A 16,038-nucleotide genomic window follows, 5' to 3' on the forward strand; every position below is an offset into this window, starting at 1 on the left:
ATAACTTACCAAAAAACCAAAACATCATTGTGATATCAACTCCATTCTCATTCCAAATCCAAAACACAGCACTGTAACAGCTACTGAGAAGAAATTAACTCCACCTAGCTGAAACCACGATGCTGATGCAAAAATCTTCAGTTTGCATTAGGCTGTAAGGTATACACTAGGTATTAATATGTTCAAGACTGTTCCTGGTCCAAGTGTGTCATAAATGTCCTGATGTCAGACTAACTATGCTGGATATATAGCATTCAGAGGTTAAATATTTTTATTACTTTTACCCATTTATACTATCTTAGAAGTCATGCTATCTGCAGTCTAATCTCAGCAGAGTTAATCAGAATTTACGGAGTCTGAAGCCTCTTTGGTCAGCATCTTTTTATATTAACTCTCAACTTGCAACAGTAGTTCTTATGCTAATAGAGCTATAAAATATTTGAGATAATACTAGAAGCACCATGGTGACTCTCTGGTGGAGGCTGTTTTAGAGTGAGGAATGATTAAAATGTAATGTCTGTGTTTGTCAGAATTTGTCATTTTTGTCATAACAATCAGATCTGGGGTCCTTGATGTTGTAAGATTTCCCTAGACACCACCTTTAGAACTCATGTCCAAAAGGCAATTTTTGATCTGTAAATAAAGATTTCTTTTAAAATAGGGTTTAAGTGCTTTTACCTAAGTGATCTGTTCTGAATGCAGGATTTTGGGAAGTCTTGCCAAATGTTGCGAGGCATTGAATATTTTTGTAAATGCATTTTTCACTGTTCGAATTCAAAGATCCTATCTAATTATCTTGAAGTAGGATTATGTACAAAGGTATAAATCCTGGTAAGAGTGTGTATGATGACCATGAACTAAAATGCAAATCTACACAGTTTCAAAGGAGATGAAAAGATAACAAACATGGATCTTTCCTTTGCCCTCCTTGTGATTCCCTCTTCCCTTTCTGCTTTGTCTAACACATAAAAGCCATTTAAAACCATTTCAGTGTACAAGTTATTCCTTATGTTTCTCTTGCAACATGATGTACTGCAACAAGATGTGGTAGGGTACTGATGGAACAAAGAGGCATACAGTAAACAAATATGTCTCTAAACATTCTCCTTCAGAATAATGAACTTTTCAGAGAAGTTTAACATATTAAATGCATTCAAGACATCAACATCCAACATGTTAAGTTAGTTGTAAGAGGGGACCATACAGAAATACAGTCTTGTGGTTTTGTATATGGAATGCAACCTCTTTAATTTAGTTTCTGGAACTTTATAAATAGCTTAGCTTTCGATAGAAATGGAGGACATCTGCTGTGACAGTCATGAAGTAGTTAATATTTAGAAGTCCAGAGTCTAGTGATGCTAATATTTATTCCCAAAATATCAAAGGAAATGCCTTCACTGACTACAGTAGGCTTTGATTCATGTCTTTGAGAAGACATAGGGTGGGAAAAAATGTCAGGATTCTGCAGCTTTCTGGAACTGAAAGAAACTCCAATCTGTTTTAAAATCGGAAAGCTTTAATTTAATCTAGCATTGCAATGTTCCAGCAAATCTAAAGTTTTTAGAAAGTTTTTTATTTAGTGTTTGTTTCCTTAGTTGTCTCTCACATTTTGCAGCCGCTGGAGGTTACAGTGACTTGTCAAAGGTCAGTTGGTAGCAAAGTGGAGAAGAAAATCAAGGATTCTGAAGTCCTCATTAAGTGACTCCTGTGCTTTATGAAACTTGTTCTGTTTTTCCTAAATGCCAGAGGAATTTTATCACTCATGATGTGTGTAGGTATTTTACTTTTCTCCGACCTCATTTGAAACAATTTTAAAGAACAGAATTAGGGTTTTCTGTATTTGTAGACAACATCTGCAGCCCCTTAATTTTTCCAGATAAAGACTAGTTGTGTAATGTATTACCTCTTTTCAGCCAAAAGTAGGTTTCTGCTTGGAAGGTGTAGGTGCTTGCAGACTACCTCTATTTATTATATTCTAATTTATTAGTGTGGAGGTCTCTTTCAGCATAATCACTCTGTATAGGAGAATGCAGCTTTTTTTTTTAGTAAGAGTCCCATTTTTTGTAGCAATTTTTCATATCTAATATATTTGCAGTATGAGACAGGTAATTCTAAATGCTTCCTAACACAGCTACAGGATTAACTGAAGTAGTGCTTCAGTTGTTATACCCAGTTACTTTCCATCCTTTAAACTGGTAAACCCGATAAACTCATGATGGAAAAAGTCTCTTTCAAGAGACTTGTGATTTTTCAAGTGAGAAATGGCTTTATCACAATCAAACTTTTCTGTTCTGAAAGTAACTTTCTATGAAAATTGTTCTGATTCAAGCATCCAGTTTGATCCAACTGGATCTAGTACAGAGATTCTGACTTTTCCAATTAACCAACTACATAGCAGTGGAGAGATTTGAGATTGAGTTGAGAATGTCTTGTCCACCCCTATGGCTGACAGAAAGATGGGTATGGCATTCAAATTTCCAATGTGCATTGTGTCATATATACTGCTTACTGTACCAAATAACTAGAATGAGTTTGTCCTGGAAAAATAAAATTTGGCCAAAAAATAGCATTCCTTAATTCTGTCCTGCAGTGTTTTGCCTAATTTTTTTTTTTTCTAGAGCAAAAAATAATTTCACAAACGAATTTATGGGCTTTAATTCTGGTTTCTTTTGGTTTTATGGTTTCTAACTTTAATTTGCTCAAATCCATTTTCATTTTTTGGTTCTTAAGTTACAGTATGTCTGATTTTAAATTGTTCTAATCTCATTACATCCATATGTGAATACCAAAACTTGTTTATAACAAAAGAATATCTCATTTCTCAATCATGTATCAGATAGAATAAAGAAATGATTTTACAGCCATGGTTCAGAATTTTCAAAGTTCACATATTTCAAATCTGTTAATGACTGCTGCTCTACTTTCTTTTGTGGTGCAAATGTGATTTGACAATAAAGACATAGAATATTTCTAATCAAAAGGAAAATTACTGCAAAAGAAAATAAAATGTAGATATTGTAAATGTCAAACTATGACTAAATTGGGCAAATATGGAACATCCAGACCTGATTTACTTTAAAGTGTCTAAATCATGAGAATTCAAAAGCTCTAGTGTTTTGATGGCAAGATAGCCTTTTCTGCTTTCTTTATTCCAAAGGAAATTAAAGTATGATTGGTTTTTCTGTGAAAATATAACATGAATTCATAAGACAAATTCATGTTTTTAAAAACAGAGGAAAATTAAATAAGACAGAGGCATATAGTCCATTTTAAATTTCCTTAATTCCTTCAGACCAAGTCCAGTGGTGTGCTAGAGCTGATGCTATTGCTACGTACAACTGAAAGGAAGTATCACAAAATGTGTTCTACTTTTCCTAATTTTGCTGCAACCAATCAAAATATAAATTGGGAAATGTCACACTGGAATGGGCTCCTATTTCACAAAGCACTGGAACATACAAACTCATTGCTGTGTCACCCACTGTCTTTTGATATGTCAGTTCACTGTTTATTAATAAGTTTTTAGTTACTTCCATTTTCTTAGAAAATTTCAGCCTTAATGTTTACCAACTGTTTAAGTGCTTTGATAAATAAACCTTTACTGAAATTGCTCCTGAATCATTACATGGCAGAGAATCCTTGTGAAAATACAGCAGTGTAGAGTGGGAGAGAGAACAAACTGTGTCCTTTTTCAATGTGTGGAGAAACAAATTGGGTAGATTTAGTTATAAGCGATGAAGACGAGAAGTCAGTCTGTGTGTGTTTGCGGTGGACATACAATGGTATTAGGTGTGGACTGGCGTTACTGCTCTTTAGCAATGATTTCTTTTAAGAAAACTACTGTGAAAGCCTGCTTTGATCAAAGAGTATGGCTAACTTAGCTTTCATTTGTAAATAAGGAACTTTCATTTCTGTTTTGCCCATTCATTGTGTAGAATCAAAAACCCTTATCAAAATTCTGACTAACTCTCTTCTTCCGAATAACTGCTAAAGGAAGCAATGGGCTACATTCAGTCAATCAAGTTATTTTTGCTGTATCTTAAGTAAATTTTAGAAGAACGCCAGGATTTTGTGAATGCCATAGAAATGTTTCCTCTGTCTTAGGGAAATAAGATTTTAAATTCATCTTAGACTCTGGCTGATACAGATAGAATTCTATACAGGAATAACTCTGGGAATGTTGAGAAATTATAAATAAAATAGTGGCAATTTTGACATTCTTTGCAAAATAACATTCCTTATTTTAATTACATTTTAAAATTTTGTTTCATAGCAAATACATTTTGTTTGGGTGTTTTTCCACAATCAACTTAAAATATATTTTTAAACTGTAAAGACCAATGCAGGGAAAAACCTCCCTTTTATTTCCACATAAATTCACCCCAATGTTTTTGGTTTTTAAATGCATGTAGAACTTATTTTTTATTACTCCTTGCTGAATAAGAAGACCTACAACCTATTTATCTTAAATCTTCTAATGTTCTGATTGATGAGAAGCTTGACTAATCTGTATAGTCAATAAGAGATGAAAAAAACTTGCTTGACATGTAGAAATACATAATTTTTGTCCCTGAAGGGCAGGCTAATATTTGTATGCATTGCTTGTCTTACATGAACCTATAGTTTGCCCTGCAGTTCCTGAATTGCTACTAGCAACAGCTATATGAAATAATTTTGCTTTTGAGCATGAAAATTAGTACTCGAGTGTGAGTGATCTTCTCAAGAGGAATAAAAAGATGATCAGGCCTGGAGCTTCTGCTGGCTCGAAGGGGAGATGATAATAAGATTTTTAATAAGGAGGGAAAATGTACTGGTGTTATTGGAATGCTGGTAGCTAAATTTTTATGAAAAAAGGTTTAAATGTTCTGATGTTCTGTTTCATTTATTTCAGTACTCTTCTTGATATGTTTTGGGAGGGGTTGGGGTTTTTTTGTTTGTTTGGTTTTGGTTTTGGTGTTTTTTTTTTTTTTTTTTTTTTTTTGCATAGGGAATGTACAATGATTGCATCTTCTGTGGACATTATCCATTAATTATCTGCATTTTTCACTTGGCAGATCAATAGTTCAGTATTTAATTTGTTTTCATTTCCTTTGCATTGTTCTTTAAGTGAAAATGGGTGAATTCAACATGCTTTAAGAACTGACTTAGCCAGAACATCCACAGCTGGCTATTTTCCATCTATTCAGAGTAGATAAGAATAAAATATTTGTTTTCAAGTAAGTTGTGTAACAGAGGGTGAACAGACTACTGTGCAACCAATCCATCTGTCATATAATGCTACATTACTGTATTACATCAACAGCCTATTTTTTAAAATGCCAAATAGAATTGATACTGAAAGCTTTCCATACTGTAATGCAATTAAAAACATTTTTTTTGTACAAGAGCTTGGTTTAAAAGTCACTAGTAAAAATTTATTTTGATGGTAGCAGTTTTACTTCTGTATTTAATGGAATTTAATGCCTCAGAGCAATTTCAAGGACAAAGAGAACTAGAAATGTAGTTTTTATATAGTATCTTTGTTCTTTAGGTGCTGAAATATTAGCAGAAGATGAACTTGCCTCCTTCAGTCTTCCTGCGCCATAGGGCAGAGAGCAATGCAGAAATCACCAAACTACTTAGGCTTTATCTTCTGCATGTGCTAGTGAGACATTGGTATAGAGTGCCCAGAGAGATGGTGGATGGTCTATCCCTGGAAACATTCCAGGTCAGATTGGATGGGGCTCTGAGCAACCTGCTCTGCTTGAAAATGCCCCTGCTCATTGCAGGGCATTTGAATGAGATGAGCTTTGGAAGTTCCTTCCAACCCAAGCCATTCTATGATTCCATGATTCCATAGTTCTATGATGCTATGACAGATGTTCCTCCTTGCAGTTTCTTTGTGAATGGAGAAGTAATCCTGTGATTTATCAGCTTTTAATAAGATGAATTATTTATTGTCTAGAGCATGTTACAGAACCTTAAAATATAGGCAGGGTCATTTTCTAAATTGTTATTCAACAGAAAATTAGCAGAAGATCATCTTGCCTTCCTCAGTCTTCCCCTCCCACAGGGCAGAGAGCAATGCAGAAATCACCAAACTATTAATCATTGTTTGCCCTAAAATGTTATTTCTGTCAATGTAATTTGAAAGATTTCTTGTAATTACTTTTCCCCTCATCAGTATTTGAAGGATAATGATATTGCACTTTTAAAAAAAGGTTTCATCCTTGGGCAACAGCAGCTGCTTCTCAAATGATCTGCTGCTCTGATGTGGCTTTGTAATGTTTGGGATCATCTGACAAGTGAGGAAAAGAGATTCCAACCAGAAAAATATAGATTTAAAACCATTAGTAACAGATGACATAAGATCTACCAATTTAAAAAAAAACCATCTGGTTTTGCAGACTTTAGAATTAAATGACAATATTTTGGAGTAAATCTAAATGTTCTCCAGAGCAACATCACTTTTTTGTTAGGTGGATGAATATATCATAACTCTGTTATAGCTAAGATTTTTGTGAATATTTTTTGTGAAGGCAAAATGTGCTATTGCCTACATTTCACTTTTCTATCCAGGTTACCCATGTATAAGCTAACTTAGTTCCTTATTTTCCATCTCCTACAAAAATGTTTGCATCTGTTTTCTTCTTTTAAATCCCAGCCTGTGTACTGACCAGAATCTGTTCTTAATTTTTTTTTCCTGTTGAGTTTTGGCATTTTACCTTTCTTCTCTTTTGGAAAAAAACCATTTTGACCACTTTTGTAATATTGTTTTGAAAGGTCCATTTGGGATCTCTGAGATCAGGTTTCCAGCTGAACTTCTCTGTTTCTGAAATACATAGGAGACTTCATTTTTAATGTCAGGACCATCATATCACAGATGATCCGTGCAACTCAGGAAACACCTTGGCTTTGAAAGACTGTATTTTTAAAAATATGTATTTTGCCTAAGAAATAATATTTTGATTGGTGGTAGCACAGTTTAGAAGATAAAATCTTGGCCTGACAGATTAATAAAAATTATTTATAGGTTTATCTCCTTTAAAAATGTATATTTTATTCTGAATGAAGTATTCTTGCAGAAATCTCTCTATTAATAGAAACAGTCTTTCACCAAGACCTCCTTCATGAAGCTGTGTTTTTTTCTCAAGTGCCCATAGTGATATTTCCCTTTCCTCTGACATTCCAACCAAAAAGTTTCATACATATGATACAAATAATTATTTTACTGAAAGCAGAAATGCAGTTTCCAAAATTCATTGACTTAGATGGTTTTGAAATTTCACCATCTGGATGTATTTTTTCACTCCTTTGGGTAAGCTTTCCCTGGTTTGGTTGTGCAACAGTAGCATTCAAGCTTTGAGAAATTTGTATTTTTAATTGATTGTAATTAAGTTTCTAAGTTCCAAGAAAACCAGGTAAATAAAATTAAATGCCTTTCTTTATCTATCTGGAATTTAAATATGAGAGCCATTTAGTTAAAGTAGCAATTTTTGCATCAGTGCATAGCCTTTTATATTTTCTGTATCTGATTGTGACATTTACTAAATATAGAAAATGCTTCTTAGCTAGGAAAGGCCAGAGTAAAAATAAATTATGAAGCATTAATACTCTGAAACAATTTTAAAACATATTTGAAATTTGAATTATTTTGCAAGTGATTAATTCAAAAAAATATAGCCTTTTTTCTTGCTTAATATGTTTTCTGTTGTTTGAAGTTGCATTTTCATGAGGGCCAGGGAGCTGGAATTGTCAACTACCTGCTTTTCCATAGACTTAGTATAGCATTTTCTATAACCTTTTCTTGATTTCAAAGCTGAATCAGTATGACAGATTCCTCCACAGTTATATGATTTTTCTGTAATGCCAGCTGAGTAGTTTTTAGCAAGTACTTCAGTCTGCTCTTCACAATCCAGCTATATAGCATTAGTATACATTTAGTGAACTGGATGTATGTCTTACATATCCAGATGCAGGATTCCTAGGTGAGAGAAAAATTTATTTAATTGAAAAAAGTTGGAAGTAATAGGGCGGTATTATAGGTTTGTTGACAGTGTTCTGACACACAGAGTTCTCAAAAAAATACATTGATAGAAGCAAACTTGCACTACTTTTTGAATTAGAATAAAGAAGAACTTTTTTGGAGGGGGGAGGGGGAAATACAATATTAAGTAAGTGTTTTCAAATCAACTTATCCAAAGAAATCACGGTGAGAAATAACTGTAGAATGAAGGTGGAAATAGAAGGTTACTGTGAGATCTTCTGTTTACCCCATGTATGAAGCAGAGAAAAAGTGGTGCATCAAACCATGAGCTCAACACTGGTAGTCCTTCGGAGAAAAGACAGTGACTTTTTGGCATAAATCACTAAGTACAGAATGTCCTTTATGGTATCTTCAAGATTTTCCATTCAATACTGCACAGTTTCATGTGACAGGGATTAACCTGTATTCAGTCTTTACCTAGGGGTCATTGACAGCTCTAGCTTCCAAACAGGCCACATAATTACAGGTTAATGACAGGAGTTCAAAGTATGCTTTTAAGTTGTCCTTCTTTCAAAAAGTATTAAAAAAGGTATATGAAAAGCACAAGAACTTCTTGTATGATTTGTATTAAACTACAAGCACTTTTAAATGAAATGCTGGTTTTAATGATTCAGCATTTTAGTTACATGAATAAGACAAGAGCATGCTTAAAATTATCATTCAAACCCACAGTTTTAAATCAGCAAAGTGTGCAGAGCCTTTCTTATTGATGCAAGTTCAATGATGAAATTACAGGGTTGATAGTAAGGAGAAGCCCAGTGGGACTGTTCATTTAATTAGGCCTCAAAAATAATTGCACAGAACTGGCATCAATTTTCAAATAAATTCAAAATAGCCTTAATTATTCTTAATAAATGACAAAGGTTTGCCCTGCACTCATTTAATGTAAGAACAGGCTTAGTATACATAGTACCACTGTTGTTTTACAGCCAATCTGAAATATTACCTATTTGTTGAATCTGAAACAGTATGGATAAATAGGGCAAATGAATTTGAATCTTAATTAGAAATTCACATGACAGCTACAAATTAAGCCATAGCAGTAATGACAGACGATGGTTCAATATAGACCTTTGTGCAACATGTGAAGCCAGAACATCTTTTGCTCTCCACAGGTATTCTGTTTAAGGACAGAGTATGAACTATTTGCTCACACCAGTGTTTTCATATACAGAAGGAAAGAAACATGATGCAGAGGTGCCAACATCATAGGTACATGTAGAAAATTAGGCTCTTCAAGCTATCTCCAATGCATCTGTTTAATATGACTGGAAACTTTTGTGTTGGTTTGTCATTGGATTTTATGATGTCAAATAATTATTTCAGCAAATAGATGCTCTGAAAAGAATGAGACCAGTCATTCTTGTACTCTTTTAATTAAGTTATTCTATAATTTAATGTTCATCAGAGAGTACTTAGGGCTGTTTCCTGTAGAAATATTGCATCTCTGGTCAGAGATGCAATATTGCTGTCTTAGAGAAACTCCCAACTGACTGGTTTTATATCAGCAAGCTCAGAGAGTTCATGCATGACTGCCATTAACAGTTTGATTAGTCTTGCATGTTTCGAGCCATCTTTCAGCACTGTGCTTTAGTCAAAAATCTAAATGTACTTTTCTGAACTTCTGAATATTTTAAACTTGATTTTCATCCCAAGTAGGAATAAAGAGTTGAAATAATCCAATTCTGCATTAAATGGAAAAACTGTCTTGTTTCTACACATTTGATTTAGAAAAAGAATTGTCAGCATTCTTAAACTGAGATTGTTTATTTTACTTTGGTGACTGCCTCATTCACTGGGTAAACTGAAGATCTGCCATTAACCTTCTGTCTCTGCTTCCATGGTTATTTCTCATTGATTTGATCTGGCAATCAGTTTGCCTGTATTGGTGCTTGTCAGTGAAGGAGTCAGAAATGAAGTGGTCCTTCCCTTGTAAGGAACCTTGTATCTGTCTCCTACCCTGCAAGTTTTATTCATCCCGTGTTGCTTGATGTACACCTCTGCACAGTGGGCAGGCTCAGGAAAACTTCCTGCACCTTCTGGCCAGCTGCACTAATGACCTTGGACTCTGTAAAGTGTTAAAGTAGGGAAGGGAGAAACTGTCTAAGGAAACATGTTGCATACTGTAAAAAATATACTGTAACTCTTTGTAATTTTTAACAAGTTTGGATGAGGTCTGTAGCTAGTCCCACTGGGCTATTCCACCCCTGCATTTGTATAAAAGGAGAAAAAAGATTTCAGCAAAATTAAGGAAGCTGTAGTGTGGGTGGACCCCAGTACACTCAACGTAAGAGCAATCCCCATTCTGATGTATGATAACTGAGTACAAAATTATGCTTATTTCATTTTGGTATTCCTGAGTATAATTTTAATTCTGTGGCACTGAGTTTATTTAATTTTTTAGGAACAGAAATCAAATTAAGACATCTGTTTATATCTAAGTAGGCCAAAGCTTCAAGTTTTTACCATGTATCTTTTGAACTAACTTAATTCCAGATGAATGACTTTTTCTAGTATCCTTTTATCTAGTGATCACCTTTACGTGGAGTTGATTTAGACTCAATTTTAACGGAAGAAAAAACTCTTGTCCTGCACTAACAGACATTTTGTTTTTCTCTTTTGTTGTGTTTGAATTAATTTAAAAAAAAACAAACCAAAACCCAAACATAAACCATTTCTAAAGATGCAGTGATGCTGAACCTTAAGTTCAACTTGATAATTTTTGCAAGGTGTGCAGATGAACAGCAATGAAATTCTTATTTAGATGTAGAAGTTTAAAGGTCAGGGTCTCCTCCCATAAACCATGGGGCATGGTGGCACTGAGGAACCATAAAAATTCTGCTCTTAGGAGCTGTGCTCATTTCACCTAGCTGTAAGTAGCTGAAGGATATTGCTCCTTGTATGTTCTCAAGACCTCCACTGGTTCTGCTCCTGGGGTAAGCTGGGCATGCCTGCATGCCTAGCTCCCAGTGTGTTCAGAGCAGAGTTAGTTGTCATTATTCAACAGCTCCTGTATCCCGTAGCCCTTCTATTACAGGATATTATCTGCTTTCTTTTTGCTTTAGACAAGATGCATTGTCACTGTTGTCATAGAGTTAGGCTTTGAAATAGATTTCACAGAGTCCTTACATGTCAAGATGAAGACTTCAAATTATCTTCACAAGGAGACAAGTGAAGTTTTAAATATTAATATCATAAGTTTGTTCTGAGTTGCCTATGCATCAGAAGTTTAGTGAGTTTTTGTCAGGGCTAGAATTACCTCACTGGTAAACAAATGGCACATTTTTTGATGAAGACATTTATTTTGAAAGCCTTCTGTAGAATCTGTGCTGCACTGGAGCTTCTTTCTATAAGCTATACTTTCCCAGTTAATGATGTATAATGATGACTGAAAAGCTAAAAGATACGGTTACACAACTTCCTCTTCTCGAGCATATTGAGCTTCATTTGCAGAGTGATCTGGAAGAAAATTATTTGTGGGTTTGTTTGAGTTATTTGAGAAGGTTTAGGACTAAAAAGGATCCCACAGCAAGATGAGGGCCAGACAGGTTTAGCCAGGTAAGAACATATAAGTAGAAGACAGTCTAATTCTGAGGTGAAATGAAGAAGCTTCTATTTCACTTTTGAGTATTGGGTCAGGTGACTCAGAAGCAAACAATGATACATCAGGCAGGAAAATTATTATATCAGGCAGCAGCATGTGTTTCTCAGATTAGGCTTCTTGAGCAAAATTAGATTAAGATTTTCTTTCATCATTCTAATTAAACTATTCTGCCCTTTTCATTGTCTTGGGTCATTGTTGATGAATGACAGAGGAGTGCCTTTACTGCTGCTTCCCAAATATAATTAAATTTGATGGTTTTCAGTGGAAGAGGTTATATATTTGCTGAATTTATAGCAGCCGAAACAGAAATAGCAACTATGTATATTGGAAGTTAAGCTGTGCACCTGCATATGTTGGATTGGATAGATTTGAATCTTTAATTTAAACTTTTTCTTTTAAATTGCCCTTCATTTTCTAGAGTTCTTGTGTTTAAGATTTAAGATAACCACAAACCACAAGAAACTTTTTAGATTTCTGTGCAAGAGGTCAACTGTACCTAATTAGTGGACTGCTGTTGTGTTGTGTGTTCAGAACATTCCTACTCAGGAAGTAATCTTTGTTCACTGAGTTAACCAGGCAGTTCACAGTGGTGCTGTCTGGAGTGTAAGCTGCCTTTTGCACAGAATTCACTCCCTTGCAGAATTCACTCCCAACACGGAGCAATAATATGAGCTTGATATAAAGGGGAAGGTGTAATTTTGCAGTGCAGATATCCTAAAGTTCACTTGGCTAATCAAAACCAGAGGACTCTCCCAGAGCTTCAGTCCATCTCAAAGTTAGATTTTATGCTGTTTACATTAAATACTGTCCATGAAGAAAGTTTAGGAAAGCATATGTAAATGTCAGTTGACAATTTATTCCATGTACTCTCAAAAGACTGACTGCTGGCAGCACTGGGCATTTAACATTTGCACTCCTGTGTTCTTGAGCAAGCAGTAACTGCATCTCTCTACCTGTAATATTATGTTTGAGAAGCGTGGCCTGTGTTTGTAGTAATCCTTATTATATTGCAAATACACTTTTAGCGTGCTGCCTTATGTATTAATTGTCTTCTATAGTTTTTCCTAGTGTAGTGCACATTATTGACTCTGCAGTTCTAGCAATATTCTCACAAGCCTACTCTGCATGTGTGGAATTTATCATCAAATATGATCAGCAAAAATATTCACTTGAATTTAAGTGACTTCTTATTCACTTAAGGGCACAATAAGACTGTTCACCAACTGAATTTGGAAGGGGTGGATACAAGCCTTCAGGTGCTATGTGGATAAAAATGTACGGACAGATTCCATCTCATATACAGTTGTTGACAAGTATAGATATGCTTGACAATTTCTTCAGAAATCTATTAATAGCCTTTTCTATTTAAATAACTAAATTCCATGTCAGATGAATATTGGTTGTTTTCTTCTCTTACATTTTGCACATTGCTTAATGCTGAACAATAGACTGAGTTTTTCACACCTTGCTAAGAATATCTGCGTCCTGTGTGTACTTTTTGGTTTGGACAATGACACTGGATTTGTATTCCTTAGGTTGTTAATGTGTGATCTGTAAGTACATGGAACATGGGAAGCTCCAGACACTCTCTGTATAAATAGGATTTTCATGAGCAGTCAAGCTAAATTTTTTTGTTTTCTGTTTTTGTGGTTTTCTTTTTTTTTTTTTGGTTGGTTTATTTTTTTGGTTTTTTGTTTTGGGGTTTCTTTTATATGGCTATTTGTTCTTTTTCCTAAGTACACCACTGGTGTGCTCAAATGCTGTTCCCTTTCCTGGCTCTATACAGCTCCCTTATTGGGCCAATTAATGCACAGCTGCACGCAATGCTGCTTTGCTATTTACTAATGTGGGACATCTGCCTTCAGGGGAAATAGGTGCATGACAGAATTTTGTCTGTTAGTCTGCTTCCACAACACAGCCCAGCCACAAACTTTTAAGGAATTTTTTGGGAACCTATTAGGTGTACAGAAGTGACATAGAAAAAAATTTTTAAACTTTGACTAATAAAAGAGTGTAAAATGCCCTGTCACACAGAATTGTTCATATGGAGTATGTCGGTGATTTAAGTAAAAAGAAAGAATAGTTTTAATTAATTTCATCAGAGTTTTATTGAACATTTTGAGAAGTTAGATATTCAAAGAATGAAAGATGGAAATGATCAAATATGTAAACTTAAATTATGAAATGGGCAAGAAGTAAAACTGACACTGTAAGCCAGTGACTCTACTTGAATATTCTTTGTTTTCCAGTAAAAGGGTTTTCCCATCATAGTTCATAGGAAAGTGAACCTTTGAGTTAGGCACAATTTATAAAATGTGTGGTCCAAATTAGCCTAAAAATTGAGTTGGAAAACTGAGCTAATGTAAAAATATATATATAAGAAAATCAGCAAATTGATTTAAAATATTTTTATGCCCACTCCATTATTACCTACAAAGAAATCTTATGTTTCTGGCTCTGGTGTCTCCAGGGATGCAAAATTACAACATGTTGTATTTTGTTCCCCCTTCTCAAAAGAAAAGCAGGAGTTTTTGCTTTGAACTTAAAAGGTCTCTTTTTGTTTTGAACATTCTGTTTGAGAACTCTATCAGTCCCCTAAAAGTCTATGTGTGTCTATTTTGCTTTTATATGTGGTATAATACCATTAAAACAATCAAAACATGAAGTTTAATATCCATCAATGGTTTTTGACAAGTTCTTTTAGGTACTTTAACTAAATGTAATCTTAACTAAGTTGTTCTGCATTGCTATTTCTTTCTCAAGAGTCCTTGAATACATATATTTTTTTACTGTTTTTCATGAATAAATTACTTGCAGTTTTAGACTGTTCAATAAAATTATAGAATATAAATTAAAGAAAGAAATAGAAAGAGTTGATCTGTCATTTTGAAAGATTGATCTAGGATTTCTTGGAGATTAATTTTAGGAAATAATTCTGAATTTATTTATTCCTTTTTTTTTTAACGTCTCTGTTCAGATGGAAGATGTCATAGCCCGCATGCAAGATGAGAAAAATGGAATTCCTATTCGTACAGTGAAAAGTTTTCTTTCCAAGATTCCCAGTGTCTTTTCTGGTAAGAGTCAAAGTGAATTTCATGCTATTTTAAAGTTTTCACTCTGCCTTATGTAGGGGGATGTTCTAGTGGGAAACACTTTCAAATAAGTACTGTTGAGAATTCAGTCATCTAGTCTGGATGAGACATTTCCTATCCTTTGAATACTTTAATTATAGAAGTTTTTGATGTTTCTCTCAGATTGGAGTGGGTTTACACAGAGATGTTTTTGTCCTGAAAATTAGGTGAAGGGAATACTTAATTTACTACAAAAAGTTAATTCTCTCAAAATGGCAATATTTTTATTACAGGTCAGGTCTGGTTTTTAGCCATTTTCCATAGCAAGTGTGAGGTTAGTGTATGGGCCAGTACATGAAGATAAGAAATTTCATAGCAGCAGAACAAAAGAAAAATCATCACCACACTCTGCAACTGATACTGATTAGGGGCTGTGACATTTATTAGAACATTCATGATCTGCTTCTGTAGCTGGGTGCCTGTGCCTGAGAAACTAAGGCTGAGATCTTTGTGGTGATTTGAAAGACAGCTGTAAGCTTTATAGCTAGTTCAGGTCAGTATTGTCATAGGCACAAAAATCTGTGCATTTATTAATTAGCATATACTTATTCTGATATTTACATAATTTTACAGCAATTTATGCATTTATGTATATGGCTATATACTCCAATGAGTATGGAGTTCCTTTGAAATAGGTGCCATTGTCTAACCTAATTTTCCCATATTCCATAAGAGTGTATCCTTACACAGAAAGTATTTATAGAAGTTTCTACTGTCCAGAACAGCAAGAAGAATTCTATATTTTAATTTTCAACCTTTGGAATGTTTTTGCTAGTGAATAATCGTGTCATAAAGAAGGCTAGGGCCTTAAGAGTGAAAAAATTGCTTCATGATTTTAGAAACTACTTGCACAAAAACTAGTCTCTGAAGAATGGACCTTTATTTGCCATGGGTCAGTGCAGCATGGCATCAAACTGAATAATTAATATTAATTGTTAATCTCTGCCTTACCTTGTGTACTCTGGATTTCAAAATATACAGACCAAAATGTCTTTTTTTTTCTTTTCACTGGAATAGACATCATACTTTTAAAGGTTGTGTTAGAATTTATATGCAGTTATACATAGTGGTTACTGAGGTAACAACTTTTCTATTGATGCATTAACTTCATTAGCTTCAGATGGAAATAAAAATCATAGCACAGTTCATTTTTTTCCTCTTTCCTGATTTTCTCCTTCAAATACCAGGGGGTAGCAGTAATTTTTGGTACACATGACTAAAACTCCCACCAGAACAGTATAACTGTCATTTTGGTTCCATTTATCAGCTTTCCTGTC

At 34.3% G+C, this 16,038-nt stretch overlaps 1 protein-coding gene across 11 annotated transcripts in view; it reads left to right on the forward strand.

The window, feature by feature from the left end:
• The window catches only part of RGS7 (regulator of G protein signaling 7), a 242,621-nt gene that overhangs the window by 90,516 nt on the left and 136,067 nt on the right, over window positions 1-16,038 (forward strand). For all 11 annotated transcript variants that reach the window (XR_007202118.1, XR_007202119.1, XM_048296464.1 and 8 more), the window contains exon 3: window positions 14,608-14,704. Coding sequence is in view for 9 of the 11 variants with exons in the window: in XM_048296464.1 (XP_048152421.1) it covers window positions 14,608-14,704 (97 nt within the window). In the remaining 2 variants the exon portion in view is untranslated. The remainder of the gene's footprint in view (window positions 1-14,607; window positions 14,705-16,038) is intronic.

This window comes from Corvus hawaiiensis, chromosome 3 (genome assembly GCF_020740725.1).
Source record: "Corvus hawaiiensis isolate bCorHaw1 chromosome 3, bCorHaw1.pri.cur, whole genome shotgun sequence".
NCBI lineage: Eukaryota > Metazoa > Chordata > Aves > Passeriformes > Corvidae > Corvus > Corvus hawaiiensis.